Source organism: Numida meleagris, chromosome 5 (genome assembly GCF_002078875.1).
Source record: "Numida meleagris isolate 19003 breed g44 Domestic line chromosome 5, NumMel1.0, whole genome shotgun sequence".
NCBI classification, from domain to species: Eukaryota; Metazoa; Chordata; class Aves; order Galliformes; family Numididae; genus Numida; species Numida meleagris.
The window spans coordinates 40,976,628-41,000,972 of record NC_034413.1 but is presented as its reverse complement, the minus strand read 5'-3'; the positions used below and the strand labels follow the sequence as shown (position 1 = coordinate 41,000,972).

General features: G+C 38.4%; 1 protein-coding gene across 1 annotated transcript in view; it reads right to left on the bottom strand.

Moving 5' to 3' along the window:
* COL3A1 (collagen type III alpha 1 chain) overlaps positions 523–24,345 on the bottom strand; it is a 53,979-nt gene continuing 30,156 nt past the window's right edge. Inside the window, exons 12-51 of the mRNA XM_021399257.1 lie at positions 23,957–24,001; positions 23,707–23,760; positions 22,701–22,745; positions 22,001–22,054; positions 21,443–21,541; positions 21,272–21,316; positions 21,052–21,150; positions 20,231–20,284; positions 19,990–20,097; positions 18,785–18,838; positions 18,566–18,664; positions 16,562–16,615; positions 16,129–16,227; positions 15,923–15,976; positions 15,746–15,799; positions 15,154–15,207; positions 14,747–14,800; positions 14,447–14,491; positions 14,257–14,355; positions 14,053–14,160; positions 13,455–13,508; positions 12,439–12,492; positions 12,281–12,334; positions 11,609–11,662; positions 11,191–11,298; positions 10,962–11,015; positions 10,464–10,517; positions 8,954–9,115; positions 8,738–8,845; positions 7,932–8,039; positions 7,474–7,527; positions 7,203–7,310; positions 6,534–6,587; positions 6,319–6,426; positions 5,053–5,106; positions 4,736–4,843; positions 3,752–4,034; positions 3,075–3,262; positions 2,652–2,894; positions 523–1,682 (exon numbers count right to left, since the gene is read on the bottom strand). Of these exons, the coding sequence (XP_021254932.1) occupies positions 1,536–1,682; positions 2,652–2,894; positions 3,075–3,262; positions 3,752–4,034; positions 4,736–4,843; positions 5,053–5,106; positions 6,319–6,426; positions 6,534–6,587; positions 7,203–7,310; positions 7,474–7,527; positions 7,932–8,039; positions 8,738–8,845; positions 8,954–9,115; positions 10,464–10,517; positions 10,962–11,015; positions 11,191–11,298; positions 11,609–11,662; positions 12,281–12,334; positions 12,439–12,492; positions 13,455–13,508; positions 14,053–14,160; positions 14,257–14,355; positions 14,447–14,491; positions 14,747–14,800; positions 15,154–15,207; positions 15,746–15,799; positions 15,923–15,976; positions 16,129–16,227; positions 16,562–16,615; positions 18,566–18,664; positions 18,785–18,838; positions 19,990–20,097; positions 20,231–20,284; positions 21,052–21,150; positions 21,272–21,316; positions 21,443–21,541; positions 22,001–22,054; positions 22,701–22,745; positions 23,707–23,760; positions 23,957–24,001 (3,534 nt within the window). The 3' untranslated portion in view covers positions 523–1,535. The remainder of the gene's footprint in view (positions 1,683–2,651; positions 2,895–3,074; positions 3,263–3,751; positions 4,035–4,735; positions 4,844–5,052; positions 5,107–6,318; positions 6,427–6,533; positions 6,588–7,202; positions 7,311–7,473; positions 7,528–7,931; positions 8,040–8,737; positions 8,846–8,953; positions 9,116–10,463; positions 10,518–10,961; positions 11,016–11,190; positions 11,299–11,608; positions 11,663–12,280; positions 12,335–12,438; positions 12,493–13,454; positions 13,509–14,052; positions 14,161–14,256; positions 14,356–14,446; positions 14,492–14,746; positions 14,801–15,153; positions 15,208–15,745; positions 15,800–15,922; positions 15,977–16,128; positions 16,228–16,561; positions 16,616–18,565; positions 18,665–18,784; positions 18,839–19,989; positions 20,098–20,230; positions 20,285–21,051; positions 21,151–21,271; positions 21,317–21,442; positions 21,542–22,000; positions 22,055–22,700; positions 22,746–23,706; positions 23,761–23,956; positions 24,002–24,345) is intronic.

Below are 24,345 nucleotides of genomic sequence, written 5' to 3'. Positions count from 1 at the left end.
ATCAGCTAGTAGATGTGAGAGATGACCAAGCTGTGCATCTTCAACAGCTTTAAACAATATCAAGATGCTTAAATTGTTCGTTCCTTCAAAATAGCAGCAACTCTATCATCCTGTGCCGTAGGGGACTCTTGGGCCATTAATTCAAGCAGCCATCAGAAAGCCTACAACTGCCTATTTATTTAGACTGAGGTTTGGTGAGGGAAGAAGGATTAAGCACTTATATTTCCTCCAAGCTGATGTCTCTGATGCGGAAGCTGTTTTGGATCTTGCTGACAGAGCTGAATCCAGACTGATGGTCAAAGAAGCTCACCGTGCTTGGAAGCATGAGCTTCTGGAAGGAGAGGAATGGAAAAAGTAACAACATTTTACTGTATTGTGCCATAAGTTGCATACAAAGTTCTCCTTAAAGAATAATTATTGTCTCAGAAAACCAGTTAAAGTGGCACCAGAGTGGTACCCCAGCTTATTAATATGTTTGAGGAAATTGTAAAATACTTACAAATAGTAAAATATAAAAGTCAGTTTTATGAAACAACAAGGAGTTTTATTAAGGTATTTTTTTATGTGTCTCTGTAAGGAATAGACCAACAACCGTATAAAAGCTTACAAAGATGGTTAACCTTCAACACTATAAATGTGTTAATGTGACAAAAGAAGTTCACAATTTTGTGTCTTTATTGACTTTTACAGAGTGAAGGGTGAAAGTTCTCAGCTATGACATGCCAATGACAATCTTTGACAGGAGACATTTACAATTGCTTTTAATCCTTTATTTTGGTTTTTCAAGCAAGTCAATAACCCTGACTTGCAGAGTTAGGAGTGAAAAATACATTAGCACCATCATATTAGTCTTTTATACTTCCCTAATTTTAGTGGTCTTGACCAGCAATGACAGGAAAGTAGAGAAGCACCTTTGATAACAGAATACAATCCAACAGTAAAATTATGGTGACTACTGCCATTAAGGTATTGAACTCTTAAAATACACTGTACTTTTTCCACAGCTAATCAGTACAGAAATGGGCAATTTCATACAAAATGATTCCACTGAATTGACCAATGGGTTCAATATATTTCGACTGATTTGATCGATTTTTTGTTTGACTTAGACAGCCCTGTTTCTGGCCATGTTGAGGTAGTTGAAACAGGGAAGTCTTTCTAGCTTTATGGACTGCATCTTAGAAAGAAGGGTAAACTTTGGTACTGGGAGCAATCAGTGCTTTGGAAATTGGCTGACATTCAACTAATAGAACACAGTGTTGTTTTATTAAGTGTTGAAGTTTCATTATAGCACCACAGAGATGTGTTCTGAAGATGGAATTTGGTTTAAAAGCAAGAAGCATTTTTACTGTACTTTGTGTAATAGCAAAAAAAAGTTAACCCTTGATATCAAATTGATTTCCCCCCAGAAATTTTGTTAATAAATAACTGGGATACAGATGGTCATCTGTACTAGCTGACAGGGTTAAAACAAAGGAGCACAGTTGGAGTGTGAATCTGTTTGCTGGGGTTTCAGAAAGAGCAGGATCTTTGATTTACAAGAAGCAGACTGGGCCAACGTCCACACCAAATTCTTGATCAGGACCACCGATATCTATGGGTGCAATATCAACCACAGGTAACCTCATTGTTTTGCGTGTTCTGTATTCAAAGACTGTTTTAGCCCATTCACCAGTATGTTTCTGTGAAAGTTGAAAAACAAAAATAAAATTAGAGAAATAAGTGTTAAGCTATATGAAAGTTAGCCTATAGTTTACTGTATTTCATACTTCTCTTTCCCTATTAATGTATTCCTCTTAGCACCAAGCAAACAGCCCCTAATCGCCTTAGAAATGAATATATTGATAGATATTCTTAATTTCTGGTAAGACATTTGTGTGCACCCTTTAGAGAAGGGGTTTTAGACCTCTCTGCTCAGAATGGATAGAGATCGCTGGGGGATAGAAGCAGTGCCCTGACTGAGGGCTGAAATAGGTTCTGTGTGCCAGGAGGTTGTACGAATTGCTACAAATTGTTAAAATTACACCATTAGGAAAGTAACTTTGGAAACTGCTATCACTAAGGAGGTAGGTCCTCATGTTCACTAAAGAAATGGCTGCAACGTAGATGAATTCAAGCATCTGTATATACTGTAAAGCTGTGGTTTGTTGGCATTCTGCTTTTGGGATTCTTATCAGGAGGCAGAAATTGTCTGGTGTTCAGTATTTCTTGAAAAGACTGCAGCTACTGAGACACCAGCATGATCACTTGTGTTTCTGCTCTTCTCCAGTACTTTCCGCTGTAGTAAGTAAGGCACGTTGAAGCAATGTTGAATCCACAAAATGACTGGGTTTGTCTGTTTCCATAATTGTAACCTATGCTACTGTCTTGAATCTACTACCCCTTCTTTTCTTTCCCCCCCATGACTGAGATGACACACCACCTGCTACTCCTCTTTTAGTGTTTCAGTTTTAGTGTTGACCTCAGACCAGGATCAAAGCTTAGATCCCACGCCTTTACTTGTAGGCCTCTCTCTTTTGCTCTAAAGTACAGATTTAAATGGAAGCAAGCCTCTGTTTTTACGGTAACAACCGTGTCCTTTTCCTCTCAGGTCATGTCTAGCAATTGTCAGGGAGTTAATAGACTACCCTATGAAAGCCTCATTTACTTACAGTACAGCCGTCTTCCAAAACTGCATACATGTATTTGCTGTTTCCTTCTGCCTTGATCTCAGTTTCCACAGAGCTCATCAGCTTCAGGGCTTTTTTAACGTTTCCATTGGCTTGATCCATGTAGGCAATGCTGTTCTTGCAGTGGTAGGTGATGTTCTGGGAGGCACGGCTGGAGAGGATGCGGAGGAATGCCAGCTGAACTTCAGAGACATCCTCAGGGAGATCAGGATCTCCATAGCTGAACTGCAAAGTACAACACGTGAGCAACAGTTTTCATTTAAGTTACTTCTAGAGATAGTTTGTATAGTTACTATTTCACCCACTGGAAGTTTAGCTCAACTTAATTTCAGGAGTATTCCTCAGTAAATTGTGAGTACATTAGCTTTATGACCTTCTGGGCTGCTAATTGTGGTAATTTCTTACCTGGAAGCCACCCTTCATAGACTCTCCAAACCATATATGTTTCTTTCCACTGCTTTCACTGGTCCACCAGTTTTTCCTCGGCACAGTAGCAGGGTTGGCACTGAGGCACGTCTCACCAGTTTCCATATTACAGTATACCTTAATAGCATCCATCTTGCAGCCTTGGTTAGGATCAATCCAGTACTCTCCTACAGGTGAAAAAAACCAAGAGCATTCAGAGGCTTGGTATGTATAGCTGGAGAAGAATTTGACTGTATGATACCAGGCTTATTTCTATTCCAGACACCTGAGCCAAATTAGAAAGCATATTAATTTTGATAGAAGAAAAGCAGCAGAAAATAATCTTGTATGAAAATGTACTGAGCTGATGAGAATAGTGTAATCTGACACTTGAAATAAGCTAGTACAGAACTTTAATTCCTATATTTTTTGGAGCACGATTAAAACAAACTTTCCTTTGTAAGAATGTAAGGAGTGAATTGAAATCAATATACATATTATGTAAATAGAGAGAAACTGAAAGTTTCAAGTGATTAGTGTATTTATCATGACATTTGTTCAACAAACCAAATACCTTTTCAGCAAGTCTCTGCATTTAAATACTCAAAGATCATAGCATTTAGGAAAAAAAACACCCAAGATCTGCTACCATTACTGCCAATAAAAACCTGACATACCACTCTTGAGCTCAGGATGGCAGAATTTCAGATCTCTGCAGTTGCGAGCTGGATTCTTTCGTGATCCATCAGGACTAAGGATGTTTTCAATCTGGTTGTTAATTGATTTCATTGAAGACATAATTTCACCCAGGTTGATATCATTTTCTTTTGGCTCATCTCGATATTCATATCCATAGCCCACTGGACCTTTTTCACCAGCACCCAGGGCAGCTACACCACCACCACAACATGGACCAGGAGGACCAGAAGGACCAGGAAGTCCAGGTTGGCCTGGGGGACCCTAAAAGGAAACGAAAAAGAAAAAAAGAAAGGGGAAGCAGGGAGAGCGGAAAGAAAGGGGAAACAAAGAAGAAAAGAGAAGAAAGGAAACATGATGGTGAGTAAGACATCACACGTTAAAACTAAAAGTATTTGTGGTCCCTGATCTTAAGAAATGAGATCTTTCACATAAACACTTGATACACTTAGTAAATAATGTTACTTGCTATGCCAAAATATGTCTAGGCATTTGGAGCCTTTATTTTTCTAAACTTGTAATTTTCTTTTCCTAATTTTGTCAGGCTGATCGTTCTCCTTCTATTTGGATTTTAAGGAGGAGGAACCAGTTTTACCAAAATCCAGAGAATGCACTATTCTTTGGCTTTAGGAGAAGTGCCATAAACTTTGCTAGTGACCTTCACAATGTTGGCCTCTTTGGAGGAATCTAAAAAGTCAAAGCCCTGTTTTAGAGCTTCCAAGACACAAAGGGAGATGCTACTTTTCCATGGTACATGGTGAAGTCTATAATTACCTGGGACTAACACAATACCCAATGCATCAGAAATTACAAGAAACTACAAATGATCTGAATCTTTTTGAAATTAGCCTTGATAACAAGATAACTTCCTACCAGAATTTTCTGAGATATACTTAAATGAGAGAAAGTCTTTTGTTTAATCAGTAGCCCCTAAAGAAGTATTTGAGTGTGCACGATTTACTTACTGCAGGGCCGCTTTCACCTCTGTTACCCCGGGGGCCAGGAGGACCAATTGGACCGGGATAGCCGCTCGTACCATCTTTTCCAGGGGGCCCAGCTGGTCCTGGGGGACCCTATAACAAAAGTGAATACACGCATTATGGTCAAAATAGATTCCTAGATAATTTCAGTTTCAGAAATACTTGAGAGATTTAATGTTTCTGTACAGTCTATCAGATGCTTCCTTTTTCTTTAGCAGTTGCCTGTTAAGATCGCCTTTTTAAAAACAAACACCAACATTTTCAATCTCCCTCCCAGTTATGTGTAGAAGGGTTTTTCTTACCCTTGCACCTGAAGCTCCTGGACTTCCAATTGCACCTTGTGGACCTAGGGGACCCTACAAAGAAAAGAAATTAAGTCATCCAAGTAATATTTTGCAGCTAGGTAGATTTATCTTAAATAAAGTTACTAAAAACATCTTTGTAATTACATGAAGCTCAAGCTTATAAAAGGATTCTGTTGATACGAGAAAGAATGGTTACCACTCTTACACCAGTTAAGATTAGAAAAAATTCTCTACCTGGAAAATGTGTTATGATGTGATTAAAAAAGTGATACCATCTAAAATGCAAGGAAGCCAACTGACATCAACAAGTAATGAGTGATATATTATATTCATAAGAATATATACATAGAGGCTCAAAATGCTGCAGGTTTAACCACATTACCAGGAAGGTTACTTAAGAATTAGACAAACGTTCATGTCTAAGTGTTTTTTAAAAAATTGTTCTTTTATTTATGCATGAGTCACAAAGAGCTAAACCACATGTTTTAAAACGATTCGTGGTTTAAATGAGAATTAATCAGATCTCTTTTTATTCTGAAGTGACTCAATAGGGTACAATGTATACCACATTAAATACTTTAATAAAGGTGGCATTTATAGGTAAAACTTCAATTTTTTGCCATAATTGGTAGAGTAACTAGATGAGTTTTGTTTTCTTGATTATCATTTCTATCATGAGTGCTATTAATAATTCTTTTCAACATAACCTGCTCTTTAGATTTTTGTCATAAATACCTAGGGCATGCCTGTCTATTACCCTTCAATTTCAGCTATTAGTAACCATTATAAATGGTAATGCATCTTTACAATTCATTAATTTGCAACTTCATGCAAATTATGCTCTGATATTTATTACTGTGAGAGATGCATGACAGGAGAGACACTGTTGGACTCCGATCAACTTTTATTTTATGAATTTAGATGCCTGTTTAGCATAAGTATCTATTAGATAGAATTAAGTTTTGAAATATCTGTCTCTTCCCTTTTTAATCAGGAATAGCCTACATAAATGAATGCAAAAAGTGTTTTTTTTAATCTAGGCAGGGAGACACCGAGCTCCTAGCAGCTTCTTCCAGATCTTTATTAATACTTATTTCAGGTTAGTTCAGGAAACACAGACACTTGAACGCATCTGATAATCAAATTACTTCTTTGCAATTTTTATTTTCCTCTTCAAATTAGCTAAGTAACTAGTTACCTAGGACCCAAACCACATAAACTAACAACATCTCTGAAATTTCTAATCCAATGCAAGATACTCACAGGAGGACCAGGGAGACCTGGCGTACCAGGAAATCCTCTATGACCCTTGATGCCAGCGCTGCCTCGTTCACCCGTTTCACCTTTATCACCACGAGGACCTTGAGGACCCTTTGAGATTATATTTGTGATAAGAAGAGTACATAAAGAAATAAGAAAAATGCCAAAAGCTCAGGAAACACTGACTGTATATCAGAAATACTTTAAATATTACTTACAGCAGGTCCACGAGCTCCAGCAGGACCAGCAGAGCCAGGAGGTCCAGGTGGACCCTGTGACACAACAAGAACCAGATAGCATGGAGCAGCTGCAGTTGACTAAGCCACCTTTTTATTTCCTGATAAGCAATACATTCAGAAACAAGCAGCACCACACAGACTAAGCTGAATTTTGGCCAGTCATTTTCTCTACATAAAGTCTTATTGGTGCTTGTATGCACCAATGTATACCTTGAGCATAAGACCCTTTCTTCATTTTTTTATGGTGTTCAGTGCCCACAGTGCTAGTGTCAGCACTTCACAAAAATATTTTGAATACATACAAAATTACTCTTTTTAATTTAAGTGAAGAGCACTATTTGTACTGCATGAGCATCAAATGAGATGGGAATTAACGGACTGGTGGGATGATGGTGCTTTTCAGCATCCTAAGTATGTGGCTTTTGGTCTTTATGCTGACATCATATAGTTATCAGCAATATAAACTGTAATGTCTTTCCACTTCCTTTTCTTGTAAAAGTGGTCCCCAATGCCAAGAAACCTTGGGGAAACAAATGCAGCTAACTATAGTATCGCTACTCCAAACTCCCACTCTTACAACTGCATGAAATGGACTATGCATGGGAAGGATCAAGACAACATGTAGATGTGTATTTGTTTTGTTTTTACCTGAAATCCTCTTTCACCAGCTTTTCCAGGGGCTCCGTTGTTACCTGCAGGCCCTGGGTGACCAGGAGGTCCTGGAACGCCAGGCGGGCCACTTTCACCACGGTCACCCTGCAGACAGTCACAGTAGATAGAGTAAGAAATTTAATGTTTTATAGAATTACAATGTAAAGAGTACATTCAGTGGAGTGTTAACTTGAATCTTTTATGTGGCACAGAACTAGATAAATGTATTGTCAGATACGGCAATTCAAAGACACTGGTGATTCCTTACTTTGCCTCCTGGGGATCCATCCCGTCCAGGAGAGCCATCTGAGCCAGGGTTACCCTGCAGGGGAAAAAAAAGATCTTGAGAAAACCTCTATTACAGATAGGCATCATTTTTTTCCAGTAAGATGAAGTGGTGTTCATCAGTGTAAGAGAGCATTTTCCAACAGAGAAGTGTTCCTGAAGGTGGAGGGGTCTATGAACTTCTACCAGACATTTTATTTTGTAAGCATACAGGCAGTAAATTCTCTCATTCACATCCAAGTGAGACAGAGACATGATCCCCAGGTAGAAAAGAACATAATGGTCATTGTAGGCTACACCTCCTTTATGAGAATGTAATCCGCACAGGACTGTGCACGAGGTCCTTGAGGGAACCTTTGTTGAACCTTAAAGCACGTTTAGTTCCTGATTCTTCTGTATGTAACTCAAAAGCTATCAGAAAGGTCTAACATATCCACTCACATCTCTGCCGGGCTCTCCAGGTAAGCCTCGCTGACCCATAGGACCTTGTGGGCCCGGAGCGCCACGTTCTCCTGGGACGCCATTGACACCTGGTTTACCATCTTCACCCTGAAAAAAAAGGGAAGATTTAATTGCAGATAATGTGCTTGTTTAATGCCTTTGTATTATACATCTTCAACAAAGTATTCCGTGATGAAGGATATCTGATAAAGTCAAGCGCCACTGTGACTTTGGTGATTGTGAATACTTAGAATAGGAAAGGGAAGAACTTGTTTGGACTTCCTTTTCATCAATAGTAATATTCATAAAAGACACTTGAAACTGAGGAGCATACTTTACTGTTTTCTCAACTAGAAGATAGTAAGGAGCTGTATCACTTTTTAACTGCCCAAAAACAATAGGCAAAGCATTTAACAAAAAAAGTGACTGGCTATCATAGCTATTGGTGATAAAACACAAACCAAGCCTCCCATCTCCTTATCTGGAGGCAGGTGAAAGTATTTTCCTGTTTGGGTCATAATGTTCAAGCAAGAAACAGTGAGAATTAAGCAAAGATAACTGGTGGTAGTTGAAATTGTGATTTCAACTCTCTCTAGGAGCTTTTACAGTTCATTTATCTCAAAGAGGTGAGGCTGGTTATATACTTCTAATTAATCTGATCCAAGAGTCTTGAGAATAGAGATTACAGACTACCTCAGAGACATCCAGTAAGCACTGGATGTTTAAAAGCCTGATCTTATGGATGCAAGTGCAAATAACAGGACTAAAAAGCTGGGAGGCCATTATCTCAGTGCATGCACGCTCACCTTGCCACCTGCCATGCCAGCTGGGCCAGGGAGGCCACGTGGACCTGGTAAACCTGTACTGCCACGGCTGCCAATGATGCCTTGGGGTCCTGGGTCACCTGGTGTCCCCTGTTTAAAAAAACGTTAGGCCAGTTAACACCAAGCATCTGGCTTCTGATAGCTGACAAATACAGCCCCTATCTATCAGTGAACTGTCCTGGCTGAATATGGACTTACCCTCTCTCCCCGTGCGCCTGGAGGCCCTTTTTCACCTGGTGCTCCAGGCTCACCTCGTAGTCCTGGAGCTCCTGAGCTGCCAGGAGGGCCAGCATTACCAGGGGGTCCAGGAGGTCCATCCTTGCCTGCAGGCCCTGCATTACCAGGGGGACCTGGACTACCCTACACATTTTAAAAAGAAGAGCATGAGCTGTATTATCTGGAACAGTACAACATGCTTACTGGCATTGATCTTTCCTCATGAAAGCCAATCATATTTGTTTAACAGCCGAAAGGTAAATTGAGAGCACAACCCTGGTACAGCAAGATCTGATCTGGTCTTACAAAGAGAATTTGTCCCTTTGCCTACTGCTGCTTTCAACCCATGTTTTCTTCCCTCCCTGCTTTCAACATGGTTTCCATAAGGCAACACCTGCATGCCTGGGATGTCCGGTGCTTGTAATACATCCAAGACAGGATACATGTTCCTCACCCAAAGCTCTGCTACAAATTTGAAGCAGTAGTGGTTTCAGCTGATTTCTGGAAACACTCGTGCCAGATACCTTTAATGGTGTCTTGAACATGGGCAGAATGAGATGCTTTTCATTAAAAATCCTAATTTGTCTTGTTATTTAGTGATATTTACATCTATCAGTTTATATAAGACAAACTTGTTTATTCAAATATAAAAGATGTTTTTTGATGTCTTATCCCAGTTATAATACAACAATGGATAGATTATATTTTTTATTTAATATAATGGATAAATCCATTTTATTATTTGTATTTTCTTAATCTTTAAAAAGAATCAAAAATTAGACTGAATTTTACTAATCAAGGGCACAAGTGGGTGCATGTTGAACATAAGGACATTATGAAACAGCTTTTCTTCAGAAAACAGCATATAAAATGTCTGGAAATAAACAACACACAAGTATGCCTTTTTTCTTTTTTTGGAAATAATAAGACACTGTAGACTGGTAGATTAATGGTCAAATGGGTCCATATCATAAGAGGAGCTTTGGTACAATAATCTTTCTGTACTCCTCTGTCTCAGGCAAATTTAGTTTTATGCTATTCTATTCTACAGGCAACTGAAAAACTCTCAGTGATCTACAAAACGTAGTTTTGAAAAAATATCAAGTCAAAATCCTGAACTATACATTTTTTATACCATGACAAAGCAAGAAGAATAAACAGAAAAACCTTAAGAATTTCACTAATTTCAGTGAGCTTTGGAAAGCAATTTGTAAAAGAAAAACGAGTACTAATTCCAAGTGATAGAATTACTATTCCAGGTAAAATAAAAGGAGAGCAAACACATTTCTTTTGCAGAAGTTTTTCTCTAAGTCAGAACATCATATATAATTAATGATTATATATTAATGATTAATATATATTAATCATATATAATTATGATTGCTTACTGTTCATGTCAAGGTACATTTTGTTTAATACAATTTAATATAACAATAAGTCTATGAAGATATCTGCAAGGTAAGAATAAAAGAAGAGAGACAAAACAACATACATTGTTACCAGGGGGACCAGGAAGACCACGAGCACCAGGGAAACCAGCAGCACCCTACAAGAAACCAATACTTTCATCAGTTTCTGAAGATCAGAAAAAAGTGAACCAATTGATTTCTGTACAAAAGCTGACTTAGAATTGTATTTATTTGTTTTGCATAAATACTGAATTAAAGGTCCTGCAACTGCATATCAAGTTGTTGTTTTTTAAAAAATAATTATTTTTTATTCCAATTCCCCCCCCCCCCCCCCCCCCCCCTTCACCAAGGAGAGGTCCTTTATGTTCCTCAAAGGAAGACTAGTTGTCTCTGAGAGAGTTACCAGAGAATGCAAATAAATCTAGTAACTGCTGAGATTTGGGTTGTTGCCCCAAAAGCTATTTTAGTACCTTCTTTTTATCAAACACCTCAGACTTAATTACACCTTGTGATTAATTTACATCACATTTGTTGTAATAGTCACTGACAAGTGATTCTGTTTGTACCAAAGAGATACTTACAGGGCCTCCAGGAGATCCACGTTCTCCTTTTACTCCTTGGGGACCAGGTGGACCCTATGTGGAAGGAAACAAATAATTTGAAATAATTTGAAAAATAGATAAAAATTGTAGGTAGCATCATTAAGCAGCAAGCAGTTCAAATGCTTGTGCTTGGGCTCAGCCACCCTGAGGCTGAGGGAGGGTGGAAGAAACCTCTCCGTTTGCAGCAACAAGAGTAGCACAGACTTACTGGTGCACCAGGACCGCCCTGTGGACCTGCAGCTCCAGGGGGCCCAGCCTCTCCCCTCAGACCAGGTGGGCCTCGCTCTCCTTTCCCACCAGGTTCACCATTCTGGCCCTGTAGAAAAGTTATATTGTTATAACTAGAAAAAAAAATAATAAAAATACAGACAATAACACTGTGATGAGAAACCTTATCCAGATCCTCTCCCAAAGGGAAGAGCATTATTGGTCAACTGGCATGGGAAGGAAAGGATAAAAAAATGTTGCTATATATGTGACTGAGTACAGAATAAGTAGCAAGGAAATCAGTGTCTGTAAACAAAGTATACATTAAAGTAGTTATTAGCAAGTCTAAGATGAAAGTAAATTTAGAAAAAAGAGAAACCAAAAATCATGTTCCACTGGTTTTAAATATTCCTACTTACTGGAGCTCCAGGGAAGCCAGCAGGCCCAGGGAGACCTTGTTCTCCTCGCTCTCCCTGTAGAAAGCAGTAAGTCGCAATGGGAGATGTTAGAAAAATAGGCTTCATATTAGAAGTTAGTTAAAGAGTACTGCTGTAAATACAGCTGGAGTTTCTTTGTCTTAGCAGACTTGAGAGAGGGGGAAACAACCATAGAAAACAGTTTCTCCTGAGCTCTAAAAACAACTGCCCAGGAATTATCTGAAAATTATAATAAAAAGTGTGAAAAAATGGTCTCAGTTACACCTATGTAAACCCTGACCACGATTCATGGTAGTCCCTAGAATTGATGTGCTGTTTTAATCAAAGATATAAGAAATAATATTTTAAGAAGTTTACTTAACTGTATGACAGAATGGAAACAAAATAGACATTCCTCTGCTTTGTCTACCAACAATTTGTTCAAACTCTTCCCCTGATCTGTCACTGCAGCCCTCCAATCCCTTTACAGTGGGGAAAGCACTGATTTTTCTGAAGTCCTTAGCAGATGTAAATCCCAAGACTTCAACAGGAGCTGAATGTGCTCAGTTTATTATGGCCTCAAGCTGCTTTTGCTCTTGATAGAGACAGTCTGCAGCACTGCTGTCCAACTGAGCCATGGTAAAGTTGTGCTGGAAGAAGAGCACTGTCACTTACCGGACCGCCACGGGAACCCACAGGACCTGGGGCACCAGCTGGACCAGTCTCCCCCTGTAAGGAACAAGAATGGTTACCAGGACTTCCTCCTCTTCCCAGGAGCCAGCCAGTAATGGTGCTGCTTACAGTGTCACACAGTGTCATGGAGGATGCTTTACCTTATCTCCAGGTGGGCCAGCAGGACCAGGAGGACCAATGGGACCTACGTTACCCTAGGGAAAAAAAAAAAAAAAAAATCAGAAAATATTTTTTGATACAAAATGCAATGACAGCATTACCTACTGTTTATATTTCAGTGTAAACATATTGCTAATGGCATTTAAATGAAAGCAGCTCTACAATGCCAGTGTGCTGTTGCATACTACATTTTGGAGTGATATAGTTAGATCACACCATTTTGTGATGTGAGACTTCTCACTATTGCCCCCCCCACTCCCCGTCCCAAGTAAACCTAAAACAAAGTCACCTGAAGTCAACAGATCTCTTTCAGTGGTAAAATGAAAGTCATTTATTGCCCGAACTTTTAATATGGATAAATTTGCCCATACTTCTTCAGAATTTCTCCACTGTCTGCTGACCAAAACCTTCATTATTTTTTCATGAGAATTTGATGCATACCTTATGTTTTGAAATCTTTTTCTAATTCCTTCAATTTATACAACCTGCATTAATATATTTGCTATCTCTCCTTATTTTGATGTATATATTGTTTGTGTATACTTGTTAGACATATGTATATAATTCAATTTGAATATGCTATGGATAGATATATAAATATATAGTAAACTGTGCAAGTATTCTGCATGAGAGTCCTTGCTATCACAACATCTTCTTGTACTTCATTATAGCCAGAATTTCCATCTTCAATTGGCTAGATTAATAGTAACATTTTTACTACTTTTTATATTGGTGCTTTCCCTCCGAAGCATTGTCTTCATTAACTATAATCTTCCACTTGCAAAAATTCTGTTACATCTGCTGAGCTGGTCATGATCACAAAGAATAGTAGTATGTCTAATTTAGTTTACAAAACTAGATTTGCACAGCCAGAGTGCAATACAATGGGGTTACTACTTTCTCTCTCCTAGAGAGTATTTATTCACTGTAACTCTACTCACATTTAAGTGTAGAGACTATATGAAGTTAATTCAGAAACTGAAGCTTTAACACTCACTCTCTCCCCTCTTGCACCAGGAAGGCCATCAGCACCTTTGCCACCAGGTTCTCCCTAGAAAGAAAAAGATATAAGAAGTGTAAGCAAAAAGCAAACAAAAGGAAAAAAACAAACAACCCCCCTAGAAAATTAAAACATTACTGTGGAGAGCATATCATACTGAGCATATCCAAATAACTAGATCTCCTTATTGTAGTCATACAAACATGAAATGGGATGACATTCTGCCCAGTGTACAGCATCAGATACTGAACATTTTGATGCAAAAACCCCATATTGATTTAAAATGGACTCCATAACAGGGGCAGAGAATTTGGCATGAACTATTCTTGTTGGTTACTAGCTTCAGTAGACCTGTTCTGTTCTATCCTTTCCCCTTGAGAGCTATTGAGTAAAATATCTAGCATATATTGCACTAGCTGCAAAATGTTGTGTTTTTTAAGTGTATATGGCTGCTAAATCTACAAGCAGAGATGCTACACAGTCAGCACTTCTGAAATCAGTCCAGAAGTCAGCATGCGAACAAACCCAGTGCCTTGTGGAAGTTTAACACTGAGTTAGCATGAAACATGCAGGATGTTCAAGATGGGTGTGTTACCTTATCCCCTTTTGGTCCAGGACTTCCAGATGCTCCTCTTTCTCCTGGCATTCCCTGTAAACCAGGCAGCCCTGTGCCTCCAGGGGCACCAGGGGGGCCAGGAGGACCCTAAAAAGTGACAATAGTAGTTAGGAAAAAAAACCAAAGAACATCATGAATCAATGCTTCACATAGCAAGGGGAAAGCAAACAAGTCTGTGGGTACCTTGGCACCTTCAGAGCCAGCAGGACCTGGCCCACCTCTTGCTCCAGGAGGTCCTGGTGGACCTTGTGCACCACGTTCACCTGGGATTCCATTTTCACCCTGTGACAAAGAAACATGTTATTCTTTGTTGTGAGGTTCATATTTTGTTAATTCATTAATGTAATTATAGAAATGATGCTGTATGATTTACCTTAGGGCCTGGGAATCCAGGTCCTCCAATATCACCTTTTGGCCCCTGTTTAAGAGAAAATAAATGCAAGTTATCCATGAGCTTTACTTAATAAATCCATGTTGTGGTTGACACCCTGTTTCTCCCACCTTTGATTCCTAAAAATCAGACTTCTCTGCTCTGAAGAACACTGACAGCTGTCTCATTTTGGCAACATGATCTGGAAGACCTTTCCATAACTTTTTTTTTTTTTTTTAATTGTTTTGTGTGTGACTCTGGGGAAAAAAAAAAAAAAAGAAATAAAATCAAAATACCACTTACTGGTTCTCCAGGCTTTCCATTTTCTCCAGCCGGTCCTGGTCCCCCAGGCAAACCCTGTAAGAAGGACCAATGTCACTATGTAAGTCTATGTTACATATGTAAATTATGCATTGTCCTATCTAGCAAATTTTTTTGACACAGAGATGTGTACCCCACCCATACCAATCCTCTATAAAGGAGAAGGAGCTAATTTAATAGCTAGAGGTTTAATGCAGCTCAATCCACTGAGCCAGCTGTCTGGTTTGGAATTTTTAAATACTGAGCAATACATTCTGTCAATTAATCTGTTTTACTTCAAAACATGATGACACTAATGACATGAATCCTAATGAAAATGTTTAGATGCTTCGTCTTTTTTTTTTGTTGTTGTTAGAAACAGAAGGCAGTCGACAACAAACACACAGCACCTGGAGGCCAGGTGACCCTGACGGTCCTGGTTCTCCTCTGTCCCCAGCAGGACCCTAGAATCAAACAAAGGAGGAAAAAATGAAATTGTTTGAGAATATTTCTACCTATAAACAACTCCACACCTCCTCTAACCTGCATCTTCTTATCTTGAACTGAAGAAGACACTGCACAATTTTAAGGCTAATATATCTCGGTGTTCTAGTATTTGCTCTTTTCACTCTAACCATCAGATGTAATTCACCAGAAATATTTATCTCACAGGAATGCTTGACACTAGTCTGAAATTGCTAGCTCTGATAAACTTCAAAGGGAGCACTAACATGTCTCAATTAGAAAAGCTGGTACATCCCTGACAGCTGTGAATGTACTTTTCATTTCAACTTACACTGGGTGTACCTGCCTCAGGTTTCTCCTAGCAAAGTTTTGAGTACTAATATATGAAAAAAAATGGGGAAGAAGAGCCCTAGTGTTCATCTTCATAAAAGGAGGTTTCTTTAGAACATAAAAGTATTCCTTCCTCTAAGATTGCGCTCTGTCTAGACCACACTGGCAACAGTTGATAACTGACTCTCATAGGAGTCCCACACTTACAGCAGGTCCAGGGGGACCGGGGAGGCCAACATCACCATTCTTCCCAGCAGGACCCTGTATAAAGACAAAACTGACTAAGGTTATGGGTTGATATTATTTTTATAAAATCAACCAAGTTAGTAGTAGTAGTTAATATTTTTACTATATTATTAAAAAGAAATTATGAATAAAACTTACAGGAGTTCCAGGTGGTCCACCAGGGCCTCTTTCTCCATTCTTACCTGGTGCACCCTTACAAAAGAGAAAGATCACATTTAAAATATCTGTTCTGGTCCATATACAATAACTTAACAACTGCAGAATCAAATCTCCCATGAAGCAATATATTTTACCAGATGACTGCTCAAGCATGAGCACAGGAGAAGTGGAGAAAGCCCACTAACCTCATTTCCTTTAGGACCAGGGAAACCCATTACACCCGGTTGACCACGTGGGCCTGCAGGGCCAGGTGGACCAGAACGACCAGGTTCACCTTGATTACCCTGGGTGACGAATGAAGACATGACATCAGTTAGGTGAAATAAATGCATATCTATGCATCACTGAAGAGAGCAGGCTAGAGACGCTTCCATTTGAGATTTATTGTGTATTTTGGATTTCAACCAAACCTCTGTATATGCTATATTTCAAATAATATTGAAAGATAAGATCTGCAAAAAGCTCTTACAAAGAAGCAGCACCTGAACTGCTCTGGTAAATTGAAAAGAAAAAGAGAAAATTAATTTGACTATGATAACAATGTGCCAAGTAGATACTATAGCATCGCAGTAAGGCCAGCAGGCAGACTAGCATAAAATGCATGCACAGTGTACGTACTGGAGGGCCAGGCTTCCCATCACTTCCAGGACTTCCTGGGATCCCAGGCAAACCCTGCAAACAAAGAAAAAAAGTCTTATTCTTGAGTTTAAAATGAGTTATAATACATAAATATAAATATTAAAAAAACATTTAAAATATTTTCTTGGTTTTAACTTCTCTAATAAAATCGTTTCATTGAGGAGAAAAATTTGAGAAAGCTAACAAGTTATTTTGCCAGGAGTTAATATCGTTCTGTTAGATTCATTATATGTGACCAAATCAGACATTAAACAAAATGCACAGAAACTGTGTTTTCATTATTCGAAATTAAAACTAATTTCGGAAGTTAAAAAATAAAAGCATGAAACAGTTTTCACTGTCTTGTACTTAAAAGCAACAACATTTCTATAGTATTTTTAGTTAATTTGTTTTGTATTTTAAAATACAATTTATGTTCAATTTTAAATAATTCATTTTAATTTCCAATAAAATCTTGTTCACCTCTAAGGAGCCTGCATTCAGGCTCAAATTTCAATGTATTTGTTCACAGCATTTGCTAATTCTTATACAGTTCACACAATGTTATTACATTCTGCACATAAATTCTTGATATGTACTATGAAAATCCAACCAATTAAATTTTCATTAATTTGCAGTAATTGCAATTAAGCAATATGTAAGGAATTAAACATTTAAATATATTTAAATATTCAATATAATTTATAATATAACAAGCAATTATTTTAATTGAAAATTAATTCTACTTTAATAATGAATATACGTAAGACACACTGAAAGTAATGCCTCCTATTTATTTCCATGGAAGATGCAACAGATATAAAAAAGCACAATAATACTGTCTGACAGAGTAAATACTTGGCTACAAAAATCTATTTTTCAACATAGTCACCACCATTGGCTATGCTTTCTTGCCAGTGTTGAGCAAGAGCCTGCATGCCATGCTTGCAAAAATCTGCACTAGCGAAGGGAACCCACTGTCATTACTGCTGAAACGTGCCACCCACCCCACTGAAACAGTGCTCACATCCCCCTTTTGGTCTCCATAAACATTCAGCAAGTGTCAGTGAATGCCAGTGGATGCCATTTTTTCTGCAAGGCAAAATTCAGTGACACATCTTTGCTTCATATGCACTTCCATGTCAGATGCTGTAAAACTATAATGTGATGGAAAGCACAGCGACAGTAGTGGAGTGGCACAACCCCAGGCTGCAGCAAATGAGAACAAGCCCAAATGCAGCAGCTGTGGATGCAGAAACAAAGGAAGAAAAACTACTTTTGGAATGCCTCGTGTAGGCAGGGATCTCCAGTGAGATACACTTGCCTCCACTGCCAACCCTCAAATGAGGTCTGGGAAGGGGGGGGATCCCAGCTCCACCCCTTCCAGTCACTCAGATGCCTTGCTTACACCTGAGCTCCCCTGGATTGGCCCTTAGCATTTCTGCTACAGATACCATTTTGTCAGACTACCCCTCTGCTACCATCGGTTGCACAGCAACAAAACATAATGGAATATTGGTGGGAAGGTTCAGACTCTATTACCATACCACCAACATCTGCCTCAGACGTCAGGGGTCAAAATTATAAAATGTGAAGCATTATTTTCAGAGCAACCCTCATAAACGTACTTAATTTAATAAACTAATTTAATTATCTATTAAATATTATAAGCATAATATATTTTATAATAAATTTTATAATCTGTTAAAGCATAAAAAGACATAATATTCACATTAAAGCCATATCTGATAACAGCGCACGTTGTACTCTGAGAGCTATGGAGCATTTTTAGCTTTGTATAAACTGCATACTTTCACATATGACGTGATGTTTCTCAGTGCTCCACGTTACTGCATGCTTATCTATTACACCATGAACCTATGTATTAAATTTAAAGGACGTAATAACATCACTAGGTTTTTTTCTGTTGGTGCTTTCTTTATCAGCTTCGATGAAGCACCTCTTATAGAATTTGTTTTATTTTCTGCAGACATCCTGTCTTACCCTCATTCCTGGAAGACCTGGGCCTCCATCTTGTCCACGGTCTCCTGCCGGTCCACTTGGGCCAGGGGGACCTGGGCTGCCACGTTCACCTGCAGGACCCTAAAAAAAGACATTAAAATTTATGGGAAGAAAGTGAGTATCTTATTGAATCTGAAAATGTCCATTCCAATTAACATGGATTCCACACAAGTTTAGGATGGTTTATAGGAAGACTTGTACCTTTTCCCCTGGAAGTCCATTGCTACCGGGTAAGCCACGGAAACCAGGAGAGCCCTGCCAAATAAACGAACAAAATATGGATCTTAGACCATATGGCAGTGGAAAATACTTATTGTAAACTATTTACCTTTAGACTTTCAGAAAACTGATGAATGAAATATATGGAAATTACATTTCACTGTGATAAGAATGCAAGAAAAATAACTTTTGCCTGGATAAAATCCTCCTGTTGATATAATAGACAGTCCTTCACTTTATTTCAACAGGTCCTGCATTAGTCCCTTTATTCATTAGAAATTTTTAAAAATAAATTCATATAAAAAATGAAACAACACATTGAAGTCCTGCAGAATTATTTTCTTCTAATTCTATTCTGAAAATTGCTCTATTGTATTATTATTGCTTACAAGAAATTTCAATTATAAAATATCATTTGCAGCCGAGCATATGTATTTAATATAATATGTTTACCATGCATCACATAGGTCCTTACAGCTTCAAGAAATACTGCAACATATTCTTAAATTAGGTGTTATAAATAAAATGGTAATTTTCTTTGATTTAGATGGGAACAAAAATGTAAAATTCATAATGTTGTTATGTTTTTTTCAATAAATCAATCCAAGAATTCCTTTGTGAGAATGTTCTTTGGAGAGTTGTTGAATGTAGTAGCTAAAAAGTTGTTGGCAATAAAGACATTATAAGATCCTAATCATATTGTTGTTGACATTATCCACTTTTAAGGCACACTGACAACAAAGATGATGACATTAAGACATATCCTGAATGTAGAAGAATTTGCATTAATTTCACTTTTCACAGATAATTTTTTGTCACTGTCCATTCTTCTAGAACTTTCAAAAATTGCATAAAAGTTAAAAAGATTTTTTCAATCCCTATGTGCTTCTCACAGATTATAATTGGTTTTCAGACGGAAGCTTTAGGTATGACTTCCACATTACATCCTCAATATAAAGAAAAAAGAAATGAAATTATTTCAGTCTGAGATAGAATCGAGCTCTGCAGCTCAGATTAGGAAGTCAATAAGAACTCTCCCAGGTTTTGTAGCCAGCTCCACATGTTGAATTAGGTGAAAACTGATTAGGAGCCAAGTTCTTCCTCCAAGTATTCTGAACACCAGAGTTTGTTACTACCATACAAACTCAAAATATACACAGTGCTCATGGTCATCTACAGTGGTTTACCCTCTCTCCAGGTGTTCCAGGGACGCCATTTTGGCCAGGTTCACCATTTGCACCTCTCTTGCCTTCCTCACCAGGAGGTCCAGGAGCACCTGGGGTGCCATTTTCACCCTGGCAACAACAAAAGCCACCAGCAAACTTAGACATCTCCAAAAAAAACCACCTCATTTTTTTTGTGTGTGGAATGATTCAGAGTTCAGACTTCGTTGGAAGAAGTCTCTGAAGGCATTTTACAATCACTTACACGCTCGCCTTTTGGGCCTGGATCTCCTTTTGCACCATTCTTACCAGGTTCTCCCTAAACAGGAGAAAATCTCATTAGAATTACTGACTGCAGCATGTTTTTATTCTAGAGCTATGATAAAATATTAAAATACTAAGAGATACACATGATATATTTCAAAATACTAATTCTTATTATTTTAATAACTTACTGCAACACAAGTAGTTTATCAGTTGGACCTGAACATTGAATGTATGGGACTCTAAAAATCCAGTAAAGAAGTGATACAATCCTAAGCACCACTGAGAATACTTTTATATCTGTTTTTGAGCTAGTGTAGACATTGACATGACTTCTGCTTGAAGTCCCTGAGCACTTCTCTAAGAACTATGTGTGGTGTAAAGCTGCCAGGAGAGAGCGTATTGAGGTAGATGACAGGGTAAGAGTAGATGTAACTCACTGAGTATATTGGACTGTAGACTCAGGCCCATGAGAATTAAAGCAGGTGAAGCCAGGGTTTTAAAATGACAGATTTTGTTTAACACAGCTTTTTTAGTCAAGATATTTTTTGTTGTGTCTTTCTTGATTTGATACATAATTTAGAAAAGCAAATATTATTTACATATTTATGTATAGTATCTTCTATACTAATATATAAAGTAATGCATGAAAGATAAATAATATAGTTTTAAAAAATAATTGTCTACTGCTGTTATCATAAAATAATTTATTGGACCATCTCAAATGAATAGGACAAATTCAGTGTGTTTTCTTTCTAATGGTACCAGAACTATGTCCACCATATTTTTGTACAATTGTTGTTATGGACACTAGCAACTCACCGGAGTGCCTTTTGCTCCAGGGTTTCCACTTGTACCAGGAGGACCAGGAAGACCACGGCCTCCTGGAAGACCAGGAGCACCAGGAATCCCAGAAGGTCCCTGTGGAGAGCCGAAAGGGGATCAGGCTTAACAGAGCTCAGCATGGCTGGACTCTGCCCAGTCCAACAGTGACCCCCATGAACACAGCACAGCAAAATACAGTGATGTGGAAAGTACCTACCATTTCACCCTTGTTGCCGGGGCTTCCAGCTCTTCCAGGAGGACCCTGGAAAAGAGAAGTAACTAAATAACTGATGCTGCTAACCTAGCATCCTTAAACCAAAGGAGTCCTTGGGCTTTGTGAAGAGATTCTGGCCTCACACCTCCTAGTCCTCCTTTGATATTTACATACCTGAGGCCCAGGGGGCCCAGCATGACCCTGAGGACCAGGTTCTCCTCTCTCTCCAGGACTGCCACTAGCACCAGCAGGGCCAGGAGGACCAGCTTCACCCTAAGCAAAAACAGCAGAAGTGAAAAATGAATGAATTTTAGTCATGACTCCAGGGAAATCAGCTTCACGGCTTCTTTCTCTCCTTTGCATGATTTAAGAAAATCATTTCCACGTCACCTGAGTGCAAGAGCCAGATCATTTCAGCTATCCAAAGCTGAGGCACATGGTCCCAATACATCCCAATAAACACATGCTGCACGGCTCCTCTGAGAAAAGTTCACTTGAGACCCTCCCATAAAGCCACAAAAAGCAATAGATCTATCCCTGAATTGTATTTTAGGGTGGGTATTTTTGAAGATTTAGCTCACGATGTGTATGAAAACACATCAGTTCTATGTTTGTGAACAGCGTAACAGAAGCCAGAAAAAGGAGTGCCCGTAGAATGAAGATGTATGGTGACAGTTGGCCAACTGGAGAAAGGGCCAAATCTGATATTAGCACATATATTTAGCTAAATACCTTAAAACCTGGAGAACCTGGAAATCCTGCAGTTCCAGGGGGACCTGGGGGACCCTTAAAAAGTGAAAGAAATAATATTAATACAAGAACTAAAAAGCCATATGGAAAGAACTAGTCCAAAGTTTTAAAAAAAGTCTGAATATGACATTATTCTCTGAATAAAGAAACACCTGGCAAAATAGCCAAAATAAATCATGTTGTAGAAGATGAAGCTTGGCTAGTCCTAAAATATCATACCTATATGTCGCTATCCTGACTTTCATGTTTACGTTCAGCTGAATTTATGTGTTGTAGGATTAAAAAAAAACACATAAGAGTTATCATTAAAAAGATTAAGTTAGAAAATAGATCAAAATTTGTATTAATTAAGAAAAGAGGTGTAAGAGAAAAAGAAGTCAATAGAAGTGTTATACATACATGTGGGGCATGCTCAGGTTTCATCACGAAGATGAAAAAGAAAAAAAAACTTTTGCACACTTCAGCTAAATATTGTCTTTGATAAGACCACTCATTTTTTTCTGTATTGAGAACTGCAGTTCTATCCATCCAATGTGTTCTCTGAGAACAGTCTGTCTCCATATTTATGCATTTTCTGATTTACAGTGTTAAAGTCTCCTATTTTCACTGTAGGCTTCAAGTATCTTGACTAACACTTGAGCAACACAAACATTTAAATTCAAACAACTATAAGTCTTCTTACAGGTGGGCCTGCTGCTCCTGGAGCTCCATCTTTGCCATGGGCACCCTATGGAAAGAACAGAGTTAAGAGCATTGCCTGAAAGTAGAACGCATGCTCTGGTCTCATCACTCACAAAGCATCTGTTTGTATTTGTACTGTCCTACTCAGTTTACCAAAATCCAAGTATTCCCCAAGTGAGACATTCTAGAATAATAATTAACTAAATATTATGGAAGGAATATATTCATCACTTCATGTGACTTGCACTGTAATGATGAGACAGGAAAATAGATTCTTATGAGATTTCTTAAGGAAATGACAGTTACAAACATCACCTCTGTGGCCATTTTTTTACAGTTGAATATGTAAAATCACAATAACGGTTAATTCGAATTCACATTCAACACTAAAACTTCTCTCCAGCAGCCTAACAGAATGTGATACCACAACAGGTGTGATTCAAAGCCCACTGCCCGTCTTTTAGACATGTTAGACCAGGTCTGCCACTCAGGCTATGTAGATGTTGTACAAACACATTGTTTGTTATTATACATTAGCAGACCTTTATTGATTTTGTTGAATGATATGAACTTTGATTTCTTTCAGGAGGTAGAATATACCCTCTAATGTTGGTGTGAATGGAGTTTTTACCTTTTTCCTGCAAGGAAGTACTGAGATTGTATTTTTTCTTCTCCTGCTCCTTCCTTCCACTCTGCCTCCCTCTACATCTTGGCTGAACCTGAGCTTTTGTTGAAACACTAAGCTTTCCTACAAAATGAATCTATTCATTTAAAAAGATAATAACAAGATGGCCCACAAGTTGTGAGTTAAAATTGTGTCATGCTTACTGCCATCTTCAGCTGGAGACTGATATGTTTCCATATGTGATTCTACAGATGCTATGTAGTTTTCCAATCCCTTCCAATACATCTGTTTTAAGATAAATCCATGAACAGCGAATTCCCAACATTTTGAAATAAAACGTGCTGCTTGTTGATAAGATCAACAGCTGCAATTAATTACTTACAGGGCCACCAGGATTCCCAGGTCTTCCTCTTTCACCAGTTGGACCTCTTGGTCCCTAGAAAACACAAGAAAACTAGTCTGCCACATGGCTTCCTGAATATATAGGGCCTAGCATTTCTGTTATTTGCAGAGCTCAGTATGGGCAATGCAAGTACTGAGGTAATTAAAGTAAAAAGAAAAATAAGTTAATCTATTAAGAGGAAAATGCCATTGGCACTTCCATTTACGTGCTACAAAATACAAATATTTACCGGTTGTCCTGGTGATCCATTTGCTCCAGGTTGACCAGTTTCACCCTGTGGTGTAAAGAAAACACCAAACAATTATAGAATGAACTGTGGTGAGAACATTTCTTGGTTGATTCAAAAGGAAGAGGCATGGAATCAAGACAACCCAATTATTTTCCCGTCTGTGCCCACAGTACAAACTGATGTCTGTGAGGTGTGAGACACCTAAATAAGTGCCCGAACAAAATATCTGAACAGAAAAGAAATAATTGGGAAGACCTGGTCATTTATTATTATACAATAAAGTCAATGATCTGGGCATGTCCTCTCATTTTTGAATCTTGCCTCTTTCACAGATAGAAAGTCAGGGCGTTATATCATTTAGAAAATCCAACTCTTTTGGAATGATTCTC